The sequence below is a fragment of the Dreissena polymorpha genome, chromosome 6 (assembly GCF_020536995.1).
Source record: "Dreissena polymorpha isolate Duluth1 chromosome 6, UMN_Dpol_1.0, whole genome shotgun sequence".
NCBI lineage: Eukaryota > Metazoa > Mollusca > Bivalvia > Myida > Dreissenidae > Dreissena > Dreissena polymorpha.
This window is the reverse complement of record NC_068360.1, coordinates 77,367,637-77,382,603: the sequence shown is the minus strand read 5'-3', so window position 1 is coordinate 77,382,603 and position 14,967 is coordinate 77,367,637. Positions and strand designations below refer to the sequence as shown.

Sequence of the window (14,967 nt, the reverse complement as noted above, 5' to 3'; positions counted from 1 at the left end):
AGATTGTTAAATCCATAAAATATAGTATTCAATACAATCATAGCCAGGGGTATACAACTATGTAATGTAAACGATACCCGTGATACTAAAAATTGACCTATGAAAACACAGTGGAATACCGGTAATTGGTAAGTGGTGACCGAACCGGACCGGTCAATGACCGGTAACTGTAGCCTGGTGAACGGACCAGTCATAATATGACCGGTGACGTTACCAGTTAAAGACCGAAAAATGGTGGAATCCATATGGTCTGTTATCAATGTCAAGCACTGCTCGGAAAAGAAGATCATGCCAAAAAATCCAATCCGACGGCGATGAGACATCACTTATTCTGACCGGTGATCAGTGATCGGTGATATGACCGATGAATGGTGACCGATGTCCGGTGATCGGGACCGGTATAATATAACTGCGTCAGAATGGAAATATCTGGTGCAGAAGAATGACCATCCACGAAGTCATCTGATAATGTTAACCGGAAAACAACGGTAGATTATCAGTATTAATAGGCATAAGTGTCCTTGTAGTCGTAGTGGAGAAAAGAACAGCTTATCCCGAAGCCTGAATGTTAAACGAACTAGTGTTCGTATACAACAACGGCTCGGTGACTGCAACATGTGTGGATGCCATAAGAAGAACCATCACACGTGGAATGGAGACATGATATTCCTAAAGGAATAAAATGGAGAACGTCGATATGACCAGTAGGTTCATTAACGCCTACGTGAGAAGTGGCGACATCCATATAACTTCGATGCCGAAATATTGTTCGGCTACGCTGGAAATATTGTCTTCTACAATATTGTCTCCGTGAGCATTGACATGATCGCTTACGAGCGTATCAACGCCGAGAACTGCTCAATGAAGGAGAGGTATGTTCGATAACTATCCAGTGGTGCTCAATGCAGTCCGCTAATGTCTACGTGAAGGTTGACGACGTCCTCGTTTCCTGCGATGTCGAGATCTGGATCGGCCGAGATGTGGATCGGCTTCGATGAGACCGAGATCTTCTAGAATAACGTCTCCGTGAGTGACGACGTGATCGCTTAAGAGAGCCGCGACGATGAGAACTGCTCGACGAAGAAGAGCGTGCCCGATGTCTAATCCTTGATGAAGACGATGTATTCAACGAAGAATAGGAGAATAATTCAATGAAGAAGACCGAGTTCTTCTTCTTGACCGGTGACTGGTGTTATCGGTGGCAGGCCTAACTGATGACTGTTGACCGGTGACCGGAGCGGTGATCAATTACCGGACCGGTGACCGGACCGGACCGTTGACATGACCGGACCGGTGACATGACCGGACCGGTGGCATGACCGGTGACCGGACCGGTGACATGACCGGACCGGTGACATGACCGGTGACCGGACCGGTGATCAATGACCGGACCGGTGACATGACCGGTGATCAATGACCGGACCGGTGACCATACCGGACCGGTGACATGACCGGTGACCGGACCGGTGATCAATGACCGGACCGGTGACATGACCGTTGACCGGACCGGCCGGTCAGACGTCGATCAATGGTCCGTGATCAACGTCCCCGGTGACGTACCGGTCATATCATGACCAGTGTTGTCACCGGATAATGACCGTATGGCGGATGCCAAATGGTCCAGCATTGGTCGATGTCCTTGACCAATGCCATCGGGCAAAGACCGGCTTACGGGTGTCGCCATATGGTCTGATGTTGACCGACTGTCTAAGAGACTTAGCATAGTACGGTTGCGATCGTGCCCGATACCCGGTGACTGATACTGCAACTATCATCCATGATCTGCGAAGTCACCGGGTATTTATCCACTCTTGTTTCTGCGACGATCATGTAGTCGAAAATATGAAAAACAAGAGCAAAGCATATTCAACCATAAACTGGTCACAGACCAGATTATCATACGGCACATAAAATCATTATTTGACCATAATGAAAATTATAATAATACTGCCGTAGATCATAAATTAAACAAAAGTTTAATTCAAAACAGATGAAAAATAAAATGACGATCAATTAGATTGTCATACGGAACGTTAAAATCATTATTGCACACAATGGCAAATGATAAACAATCTGTCAATAGAAGAACACGCTTTGCACGATCTCGTAACACATTAGAAGAACATGCTTTGCACGTTCTAGCAATGTATTAGAAGAGCACGTTTTGCACGTGGTCGTTCGCGCCTGAAAACACCCAGCATGGTAGAAATAAACCATTGTTCGATAAAAAACAAGCATGGCTTACCTTTTACCAATGAAACAAAATCCATTAAATCCACACAAATTAATCCGAATGAGAAATCAAAAGATAAATAACACAATTTATCTATTCAAAACCCCAATCAACCAAGTGAAAAACAATATTTTAATTCAGAGCCGTAAAAGACACGTATACACCTGGTTGATCCGGAAAGAATATTGAGGGTTGGTTACCGATTTTTGGCTAGGTTGCATTGCACTATGTTTAACCTGGACTGTATTACGGTATTGAGGTGGCGGATTCCCAGTTAAAATTCCGGATGAGTTATTTCCCCTTGGAAAGTATAAGCATACGATAACAGGTCAGTATTTATGACATTAAAACCAGTTTTGCCAGAACAAAGCTTAGTTATAGAACAATTATACTGATTCGTGTTCATTATTCAAGAGTTTGCAGATGGCATGAGCAAACAATGTAAGACCTAAACTGGGTTTTTTGCCTTTTTCATTAAAACCATTATATATTTACAACAGAAACAACAGTGAAGTACCACAAAAGCTATCACATACTGCTCACCCTTGTAAAAGACATGCTTCTAGTCTACAAATTATAACATAATCTAGTTTCTGAAGACTAACACATTTGACACAATACACATATTTTGACTACCACTGTCAGATGTTGGTTGACAACTCTGATGTTTCGAGTACAATAGAAATAGGTTGATGATTATATGTTCCTCAGTCATAATATTTGATTATATACAAAGGAGTTGGAAATAATGTCTATACATTTACACGTATTATCACAGTATAGCACTTGAGGTTCGCATTCAAATAGAAATTAAGAAGAATTAAGAATTAAATAAAATTTTTTACAACAATTATCTTAACTGAAAATCCTTAGAAAACATGGTCTCTACTTGTGATACATGATAAATAGCGATAAACAAGACATGTGTGCTATCCATGAGCAGAGGACAGCATACAAATGTATGGTATGAAATAAATTTGGAATATACCTGAATACCTATGAATTTATGGATTGCTGAACCTTTTTCTAAAATTGTAAGTTTTTTATCAAAGTATTCAAAGTTTACTATTAACCAAGGGTTATGGTTAGCATACTGGTATTCAATATTTACAATTTCTAATCTGCAATAGCACAATTTTAAATGGTATTTCTACAAATATCCCCATTTGTGGAGGTTAAAGTATTGTTTCAGATTAGCATGTGAAGTCTACACAGATTAATCTAGGATGACACTTTCTGTCATAACAGAGATTTGCTAAAAATGTACTTCCTTTAAACGGAAGACATTAACAAGATGTGTTTGTGAAACACAATGTCCCCCTATATGACGTTTGACCTTGTAGGATGACCTTGACCCTTCACCACTCAAAATGTGCAGCTTCATGAGATACATATGCATGCCAAATATCAAGTTGCTATCTTCAATTTTGCAAAAGTTATTGCAAATGTTAAAGTTGGCGCAAACCAACCAACCAACCAACAGACCAACAGACAGGGCAAAAACAATATGTCCCCCACAACTATAGTGGGGGACATAAAAAGGAAAGTGTCATTCCTGATTAGCCCGTACGGACAGGTCAGGATAATCTGGGATGACACTTTATGCCCATGCACTGAGTTCAATTTTACCAGAACAAGACTCATATACATTTAGAAATGTATTGACTCACTTCTTGGGGGGACCATCCACATTTGTCCACGCTGTCTGTGGTACTGTAGCCCGAGTCACTGCTGAGCACGGTGTGACGTTTCCACTTGTCAGGAGTGTCTGACAGTGTGCGGAACTCTTCTGAGGAACTGGACAACAAGTGGTCAATATATCAATGCAATTGTTTATTGCCTTTAAAATTTAAGAATGAATGCTAAATTGAGACAAAAGGCAAATTGTTAAATTCATATACCCATCAAATAAATTGTGTTTATGTTTGTGAGCACTTTCTTTAATGTGCATAACTGCCTCTTTACGATGAACAATAACATCAGGACAGATGAGAATCCCTTGATGTATGGTAGAATCCTAACAAAATAAAGAATATTTGACATTTGACCTCAGTGAGTGACCTTGACCCTAGAGACCTCAGTGGAACCTGTGACACACAGCCAGTAAAGGAGAACAATTTTAGAAAGATATAACAGACTGATGTATAATGAAGTTTTTGCTATATTATTAATAATTCATTGAGTGTAGGACCTTTGACCTGCCTGTGTGACCTTGACTTTGACTCATATGCTATTGATAGCTCAAAACAGAACTTCTTTATAAAAATGGTACTTTCAAGCAGGGCTCGACATTAACATTTGAAGCCACTTGTCCGGTCGGACAAGTAGACCAAAATTTCACTTGTTCTTTCCAAAAAGCAACTTGCCCTGACCATTATATCTTATTCTGCTCAGTACTTTGCAAAATAATTAAATAATACAAAATGCTCAAATCATAAAGACTTAAATTGTTCAAAATACATGTTAACATAATTGTAGCCATTCATATTCTTGCATCCACTTTGTTATTCTTAACTATTATTCTTGTTATTTTGAAGACGAAAAACAAAGGAATGCAGATTAAGCAGACGACATTGTACTTATGAAAACAAACCACAAATGGGAATGATGTCGTAAAATCTTTCTATACATAGAGATGACGTCACTACGTTAATTGTCTGTAAGATCTGTGTGTACCGGTGTCGTAAAATGCATATTGTTTACAAGGGAGAATATTAAATGTTAAGGGTTGTTTCCCCTGTGAACAGTTTGGTGTAGTATGTCGTTTAAACGCAAACAAAATATAATCGAAAAAGTTTTGTGGTAACTCCACAGAAATAACGGATTTTAAGGCATTTTTTCTAAGTAATAAAATTATTAGGACCACTTGTCCCGTCGGACTAGCAAATACTTGATTTACTTGTCCGGACTAACAATTTGGTTGTCCCGGACAGTCGAGTGCCGTTAATGTCGAGCCCTGCTTTCAAGTAAGAAGGGTAATAACTCAAATAGTTGGAGTGTGTAGCAATTTTACATGCATCATCTACTTATCCATATACACTGATACCAAGTTTAAATGAAATCTCCTCAAGCAGTTCCAGACACAAAAGTGTGCTTATTTTCAAGTCAAAAGGTCCAATGGAGTTTCTACTCACACAGACTGTCCTGGGGGCAGTGACTTCCTGAACCTCTTCATGTCCATCTCACTGAGCATGCCCATGCGTGCCTTCTCCTCACGTATGGCAGTGATCTGCAGGTACTTCATGATGTGCTGCTTACCCTTGGTACATACCTAGACAAACAACAGAGCATTATTAGTTATAAGCACCAATGTTAAACACACTTGATGGCCATACATGCCTTCTCCTCACGTATAGCAGTGATCTGCAGGTACTTCATGATGTGCTGCTTACCCTTCATGCACACCTGGAGAAACAACAAATCATTAGATCGTTGGGGGTGTAGTGAATAAAGTGTCACTCATGGCAGTGATCTGCAGGTACTTGTGCTGCTAACCTTCCGTGCACACCTAGAGATACAACAAGCAATGTTAATCAATAAACCATATTAATTTTAACTTGATTGCTTCAAAAGCATAAGCCTTATTGAAACCCTCTAGAGTCCATTTCCTGGGTACAACCTAGAGCTGTAACGATTCAACCATCATTCGATTCAATTCCATTTTGATGCCAAATGGTCCGATTCGATTATTTTCGATTCGATTCAAATTAAACTATTTGCTGCTTAATTTGCAATCTATTTCATGTTTGGTTTGTCAAGAGCATGAATTAATATTTTAGGTATTTGTTATTAACTTATTATGTTGTTCATTTAAATTGTTTAATTTTTTAAATAAAATTTTAAAACGCAACATTGTTTTATAAGTTACAAATTTATTGAACACAACTCCCTGTTGAATTATTCGTAAATACTAGTAACATAAAATGCACAATGTATCACATGTGATAAACAGAAAAAAACACAAAAAAACATGTAAGTATATAAACAACTTCCAGTTGACTTCTTCACAGAATGCACACAGTTTAGTAAACAAACCATAGGGGTAACTTACACCAACAAAACACGTTTTGCTAGTTGCCTTTGCATCAGAACCTTCGCGAAACCCAAATTGTTCCCATACTTTTGATTTTAATTTTGACGGTGCGTCTTTCGGCATGGTTGAAGAAGTCATTTTACCGGCTGATTAATGCTCAGCATGTTATTCATTCATTCATTGGATGCCATATCGGCTATTGACCAATCACAAGACGTATTACAAATGAAAAGAATGTTTAGACGACGGATTTGGATAGTAAGGTTTAAAATGCAGATCAATCGGGATTGCAGTGAATCGAATCAAAATTGGCCGTATTGGTATCGAAAATGAATCAGCGGCATTGAAGAGGTTTTTCTATGCATTGAACCGAATCGTTACAGCTCTAGTACAACCAGTACTTGCTGTCTGTTGGGAAGATCTAAAGAACACTCCCACAGTTGAGATTGAACCTGTGACCTCTCAAGCATATAACATAATACGGGTCAAATGTGACGCATGACATAATTTTCTCAAGAGTCAAAAAGGGGTCTTCTTTAAATTTTCAAGCGTCAAAACCCGGGAGCTCGGGTCAAAGGAAAGCCCTGTGACGACATATACAGTCAAAACCCTATGGCATGAATTCGCTTGGCTCAAAATCTCTTCGCAGCATCAATTTTTTATTTCTTTACATTCATATAAATTTCTGTCGGATGGCTCTTATTTGCAAGGGTCAAATTATCGGATGGCTCGAACTGTTTTCACAGTCCCAGTCATAATTTTCAAACGTTCTTTTGTTTGGCTCGAACTCGCTTCTGGTCGAATACGCTTTTAATCGATTAAGAGCACTTGATTAAAGGCTCGCCATTAGTGCAAACATGTCATCGACTCAAACATTAATTGATTTGAGTAAAAGATGATATTTTGTATACAAACTGGCGTGTAGACATTGTATTTGAATTGTTTAATAATAATGGGAATATTATATTCTTACAATTATTAATAACATATAAATTAACATGCAAGAGGAAGTGTTCCAGAAACGCCCTCGCGCTCGAAAGTGCCCTTTTGACAAAATACTGCGCGTCCAAAGTGCCCTTTAAACAAAAAAGCCCCCCAGCCCTTTTCAAATCCCAGCTGGAACACTGCGTAAGTGTAGTACAAAAAAGGCCTGCTATGATATAAACTTATTTTATATTTGTTTGATTGTATGCATAACTGTTTAAAAAAATATTGATTGTAAAACAGTTTGAGTACATATTCAGTTCTTATTAATTCAAAAGAAGAAAGTAGTACAGAGTTTAAACAGAATGAATACTCTAAAACTGGAGATGTAAATATATTGCAGATTCATGTAAGTAAATATAATTATATTGGAAATCAGTTAACTCGAATTTCAGATGGCTAGAAATTGTGTTGTCTGTCCCTTATGTTCGAGCCATCGTGTACAGACTTTTCACTACACATTGGCATTGCTGAAAAGGAAGGCTTACTCTGCCCTTTGCCATATAATTTATTATATGTTAAAGGGGCCTTTTCACAGATTTTGGCTTTTTTTTTAACTTATTCATTAAATGCTTTATATTGATAAATGTAAACATTGGATCATAAAAGCTCCAGTAAAAAATCAATAAAAAAAAATAAAAAAGGAAAAGAACATTGCCCGGAGCAGGTTTCGAACCAGTGACCCCTGGAGTCCTGCCAGAGTCTTGAAGTAAAAACGCTTTAGCCTACTGAGCTATTCCGCCGAGTACACACTCTTGATGTATTTTATACCTTATATAAGCAATCTTCGTAGTTTCACAAAATTTAACGACAAAAACAGAACTTTCCAAATTATTCAATCGTTTCGCGTTGCAACGCTTTATTATTTTTAGGTTTTAAAATCGTCAAAAGATGCATATAATGGCTATATTAGAGTATGGTTAATGTTCAGTATTACTGTTTCCTCACAAATATCATAACTAAAACGAAAACTTACGAATCTGAAACAACTTTTTTCAATTTTGTCAATTTACCAAAGCGTGAGAAGATCCCTCTAATAAAAACTGTTTTGTTCAAGAAATTCTGATAACTTACATGAGAGGGTGGCAGAGTGAGTGGATTATTGTGTAGAATAATCTCTTCAAGCGTCTCAATCTTGCGAAAAACAGTCGGAATCTTGGAGATTCTGTTGGCGGAGATATCGAGCTTTCGAAGGTTTAACTTGCTGATTTCTGTAAAGAGATGGAGCAAACAAAGTGTTACTAAATTCATTTTTTATAATTAAATGCTATCACACCAGGGCCCTTATTGATTGACCCATTCTTAGACCTAAGACAAGAGATGTGTTTGTCAGAAACTTAATGCCCCCTACTGCGCTGCTTTGATATATATTTTTTTATTATATCCCTTTGAAAAGTATTACTTCCCTTGTAAAAATGATCTGTACCTGTCAAATGATAAATAGAAATTATCACTCTTTAAAGCTTGTTACTTGTCTTGGATTTGTTTGTTTGACCTTTGACCTTGAAGGATGACCTTGACCTTGACCACTCAAAATGTGCAGCTCCATGAGATACACATGCATGCCATATATTAAGTTTCTATCTTCAATATTGCAAAAGGTATGGCCAATGTTAAAGTTTTCGGACGGACGGACAAACAGACAGTTCAAATGCTATATGCCACCCTACCGGGGGCATAAAAAGAGATGGACAAAGAACCAGAAGAAATACGTCCAGCGTTTGAATAAATACAGCCTACCACTGTTGATAATGTCCTTAACAGAATGTTGTACATTATGGATGATGTAAAAACAGGCAGTTTAAAATTAAAGCAATTTTTGACAATTCCAATTTAAAGAATATTATATACTCTTCCGACTTAAGAGTAGGAATTGTAAGGTAAATATGTGCTCTGGTGTTTGTCTATTCACCAACAGTGTCTACAAATAAGACTCATTTTTCAAAGTGGTGCCTCAATTGTTGTTAACATATTTCCCCCAGAGCATAATCCTGTATGTTCAAACTCAGTTGAAAGCCATCACAACCTAATTGTAAGGTCACTGCAGAAACTTCAAATACAACTGGAGGGCATTGTTTGTTATCTGATCATTAATTAGCGTGATGTTGCAGACAACAGCATGTCAGGTGTGACAGCTTATCTATAACACACTTGTAACCTCAACAGCTGTCTGCTTCATGAGAAACATTTTCAACCATTGTCTCAGTTTTTGGAAACAAAGTTGGTTATATCAATAGTGCATTTTTGGTGCCTAAAATGTTGTTTTTACTGATTTTAGTGCAATTTAAAAGTATTAAATTTTTTTAAAAGGAATGCTTAACTCTCCCCCATGATTGCTCATGATAATTTGGCATGTTGAACTCATTTTTTTGTGGACAAATATCTAAAATCAAATTCAGATTGGATACATACTTAAAAAATAAATGAAACTAATTGTAATGATGTTTTAATAATTATTGTCCCTCCTGCTCTTTATATTACAGATCATTGAACTATGCTTACAGTCTAGTTTCAATAGCTGAAACCTTTAGTGGTAGGAATCTTTGGAAAAGTAATCAACATTATAGTTTAGTATAGTGCACACCATATTTTAAAATCAGGGTTCCCAGCTTTTTGTATGAACAAAATTCCCTGATTTTTTCCTGATTTTTCCGATGGAAAATAAAAATTCCAGGATCATCATTTCAAACTAGTTCTTGTATTAGGCACCCTCAATAAATATATATATAGGTGAATCACAGCTGCTACATAAACAGAGAGAAAGAGTGAAAGAAGTAGGTATTTACTAATACATGTAGTACACTAAGCTACATGTATACTACAAAGCCACCATAACCATGCAGATTAATTGATTTTCTGTTTTAATTGTATGGACTTTTTCGACACAAGTCATGAAAGTCTGACCAAACAAAATTCCCTGAATTTTCTCTGATTTCAGTAACTTTTCCCAAATTCCCTGACTGGAAAAGTAAGTCTTTTTCCAGGTTTTCCATGATTTCCAGGATGGCTGGGAACCCTGAAAATGGACTACAGGAGAAACAAGAGATGTGTTCATCAGAAAAACAGTGCCCCCTATTGCGCCTCTTTGAAATAAAATAATAATTTTTTTTACCTTTGACCTATAACAATGACCTTTACCTTCAACTTCCACCACTCAAAATGTGCAGCTTCATGAGAACGCCCGCTTAAAAAATTATTAATTTATTTTTTTTACCTTTGACATAGTAGGATGACCTTGAAGGATGACCTTGACCATGAACTTCCACCACTCACAATGTGCAGCTTCATGAGAACGCCGCTTTGAATTTTTTTGTTGTTGTTGACCTTTGACCTTGAAGGATGACCTTGACCTTACACCACTCACAATGTGCAGCTTCGTGAGAACGCCGATTTTTTATTTTTTTTTTACCTTTGACCTTGAAGAATGACCTTGACCTTGAACTTCCACCTCTCACAATGTGCAGCTTCATGAAACCGCTTTGAAAAAAAACCCACTTTTTTTTACCTTTGACCTTGAAGGATGACCTTGACCTTGAAAGATGACCTTGACCTTGAACTTCCACCACTCACAATGTGCAGCTTCATAAGAACGCCGCTTTGAATTTTTTTTTTTACCTTTGAACTTGAAGGATGACCTTGACCTTCCACCACTTAAAATGTGCAGCTTAACGAGATACACATGCATGCCAAATATCAAGTTGCTATCTTCAATATTGAAAAAGTTATGGCCAATGTTAAAGTTTCGGACGGACAGACGCCATATATTTGACATTTGACCTTATAGAATGACCTTGACCTTCACCTTTTCACCACTCAAAATGTTAAGCTCCGTGAGATGCACATGCATGCCAAATATCAAGTTGCTATCTTCAATAGTGAACAAGTTATGGCCAATGTTAAAGTTTTTGGACGGACGGACAGTAGCCATATATTTGACATTTGAACTTGAAGGATGACCTTGACCTTCACCTTTCACCACTCAAAATGTGCGGCTCCGTGAGATGCACATGCATGCCAAATATCAAGTTTCTATCTTCAATAATGAAAAAGCTATGGCCAACGTTAAAGTTTTTTTTCGGACGGACGGACAGACTGACACACATACTGACGGACAGTTCAACTGCTATATGCCACCCTACCGGGGGCATAAAAACTATGCATTAAAAACACCTCTTTATACATCATTCAACCCAAGTATGGGTGAGAAATTTTCTCCTGAAAAATTTTGGGAAAATTTTATCATTTTAAAGGGAACTCTCTGAAAAGTGCTTGAAGGTCCAATCAATAAAAAATCAATAAATGCAAGCCCACTAACCATCAAGCCGTTTTGTAGCAAGTTCCTCCTCACGTAGGTGTGAGATCTCACACTTAACAACAACACAATATTGCAGCCCACCCACTGACAGCTACCCCACTCACCGACAGGTAGTTCACGTAGGTGTGAGATCTCACACTTAACAACAACACAATATTGCAGCCCACCCACTGACAGCTACCCCACTCACCGACAGGTAGTTCACGTAGGTGTGAGATCTCACACTTAACAACAACACAATATTGCAGCCCACCCACTGACAGCCACCTCACTCACAAACAGGTAGTTCACGTAGGTGTGAGATCTCACACTTAACAACAACACAATATTGCAGCCCATCCACTGACAGCTACCCCACTCACTGACAGGCAGTTCTTGTAGCAGGTTCCTCCTCATGTAGGTGTGAGATCTCACACTTAACAACAACACAATATTGCAGCCCATCCACTGACAGCTACCCCACTCACCGACAGGCAGTTCTTGTAGCAGGTTCCTCCTCATGTGGGTGTGAGATCTCACACTTAACAACAACACAATATTGCAGCCCATCCACTGACAGCTACCCCACTCACCGACAGGCAGTTCTTATAGCAGGTTCCTCCTCATGTAGGTGTGAGATCTCACACTTAACAACAACACAATATTGCAGCCCATCCACTGACAGCCACCCCACTCACCGACAGGCAGTTCTTGTAGCAGGTTCCTCCTCATGTAGGTGTGAGATCTCACACTTAACAACAACACAATATTGCAGCCCATCCACTGACAGCTACCCCACTCACCGACAGGTAGTTCTTGTAGCAGGTTCCTCCTCACATAGGTGTGAGACCTCACACTTAACAACAACACAATATTGCAGCCCACCCACTGACAGCTACCCCACTCACCGACGGGCAGTTCTTGTAGCAGATTCCTCCGCACGTTGAGCGACTTGAGAGACTTCAGGTCCCCGATCTGCACTGGCAGCTGTGAGATCTCGTTGCAGCTCACATCCAACTCCATCAGCTTGTCTAATACACCCACCTGACAATTCAAGTTTTTTTTTAAGGTCAGTAATTCTACAACTTCAATTTTAAGGTAAGTGCTTCTACAAATTCAAGCAGTTTATGAACCAAATTATTCAGAGATTCAGAGATATTTATCAAACAAGCAATTTGGAAAAAAAACACCATACAGTACAGCCAACGTGGCACAAACAAAATCCGCGGCTACGCCACGGCCAGATTATTAGTACGCGCCGGCCGAATCGTGTGTTCACGCGGCGTATCGCCGTGGCATTCTGCATCGATCCGCGCAACGACGCAGAGTCTGTAATAACTTCGCATACTTCGCGGAGTAAATCCGCCGCATATGTACGCGGCGGATCGAGTGAAAAGATATCAACCTACATGTACATACATGTATGCGTAGCGTAGAAACCAAGATTTACGCTGGTTTCATAATTATTATTTTCACGTTTTAATAAGCAATATGACACGTAATGCCCTTTAACAAATTATCGTTGAATTAATTACGCGCAACTGTTAATGTTTCCTTCGATTATCAAATTATCATTATTAAATTTGTAATCCGAAACACACTTCCGAATTTTAATGCTAACGCGACCTTTGGCAAATTTTAGCATAAAAAAAACAGTGCTAAAATATCCTTTGTTTCATAAAAAGCGCGCAAAAATTATGCAGACATGTAGAACGTCATTTGGAAAGTGTGGGTGTATTTTGTGTTGTATAAATACATGAACATCACGTCAGACGCAAATCGCATGTTCAGTGAAGAAAAAAAAAACGCCCCGATCAGACGTTATTTCATCATCTCTTTAAATAGTAACAAATGCCAATATGTATTTGATACTTAAGGAAATATGGAGAATGTTTGTGTATTGTAAATATTTACCAGCATTTGCTTTAAAACTGGGATATACGGGTTATCGGGTAATTAGTAGTGATATTAACTGTATAATATGAACAAAATAAAACGTGTTTATATACGCATATTCAAACAATAGTCATAATAAGCTGATAATTAACAAAACAACAAATACGTCTTCACGGTCTTGATTATTGATGTGGCTTCAAACTGCTAATTTTCTCAACTTAAATATTATAGCAAAATCAACAAGCAATGAATTTATAAATCCACCATGTGCTGGAGCCTTGACCACTAGTATGTGCGAAAACATAATTACGTGACCTTGTTTATGTGTGAAATACATACACTACGGGCGGGAAACAAACTTAATTGGCCAGACACATTAACTATGCTTACATGTATATGCTAATACAATCCGCGCACAAAAAAATATATTATAATTTTAATTATTATTATAATTGTTCTTTCAAAATTTGTTAACTACATGTAACTAATAATTTTAAAAAGATTTTTAATTTCATGATGCGCATCGACTCGGCATCATGTCGCGGATCGCGGCATGCCTCGGCGGACAGATGCAAAGCTTCGCGGCGAAATGCAACTTGCCGCCACATACTGACGCGGCTTCAACGACTCGTTTCGCCTTGCCGCCGCGGATCGCGAAATACGTTTGTTCCGCGTTGGCTGTACTGTATTTGGTTTGGAAACTGTACTTAAGTGAGAACAGTGAGCCTTGTTCTGGGAAATCAAGGCTAAATGCATTTGCATAAAGTGTTGTCCCAGAGCTGATGAAGTCCCCTTGATTAGATTTTCTTTTATCAAACAGTGCCATAAAACTGGACAAAATTCTCCCCGATATCTGGAGCAACTCCTTACTTACATGCATCAAGCCCAGTTTCACGCAGCCAACGTACTGTCTTACATTCCCACCTGTAGCGTTTATTTATATTTATCAGCTAGTGCTTTTTTGATTGGGAAAAATGGTGTAAACCAAGAAATTTGGAAAAATCAAACATTTTTAATAGGATTATAAATAACAATCTACCCATTGGTTATAAATAACTGCATTTTTAAATTTACATTAAAAAGTACAACGGAAATAAATTGCTATAGTGTAAACCCAATAAATCAGTTATTGAGTCATGGGAAAAGTTTGTAATCTTTATTGGGAAATCTTTGTCAGATTTTGGTGATTTTTTTTACTGTTTGCCTGTGAGAGGCGACAATTTTTGTAAAAACAATCACCTACCTCCTCTGGCAGAGAGACGAGCTTGTTGTGGCTCACAATGAGGACCTCTAGGGTACAGATCTGGCTGATAAACGATGGGATGATGGACAGCTGGTTTCGACTGGAATATATTTAAATTACATATGAAAACTGGAACGTTTTTTTCACAATTTTGGGTGTGGGGCTAAGGCTCTTTGAATTGGGAAAAATGGCACTGTTTTGACTGAAATAGGAAAAAAATAAATATTTTGCTAACTAATACTTGAAAATTGAGAATAAAAGTATTTCCAATATCATATTAATTT

At 38.3% G+C, this 14,967-nt stretch overlaps 1 protein-coding gene across 1 annotated transcript in view; it reads right to left on the bottom strand.

The window, feature by feature from the left end:
• Positions 1–14,967, bottom strand: part of LOC127834771 (serine-rich adhesin for platelets-like) — a 61,065-nt gene that overhangs the window by 41,295 nt on the left and 4,803 nt on the right. Inside the window, exons 3-7 of the mRNA XM_052360800.1 lie at positions 14,684–14,783; positions 12,453–12,588; positions 8,325–8,461; positions 5,368–5,504; positions 3,904–4,030 (exon numbers count right to left, since the gene is read on the bottom strand). Of these exons, the coding sequence (XP_052216760.1) occupies positions 3,904–4,030; positions 5,368–5,504; positions 8,325–8,461; positions 12,453–12,588; positions 14,684–14,783 (637 nt within the window). The remainder of the gene's footprint in view (positions 1–3,903; positions 4,031–5,367; positions 5,505–8,324; positions 8,462–12,452; positions 12,589–14,683; positions 14,784–14,967) is intronic.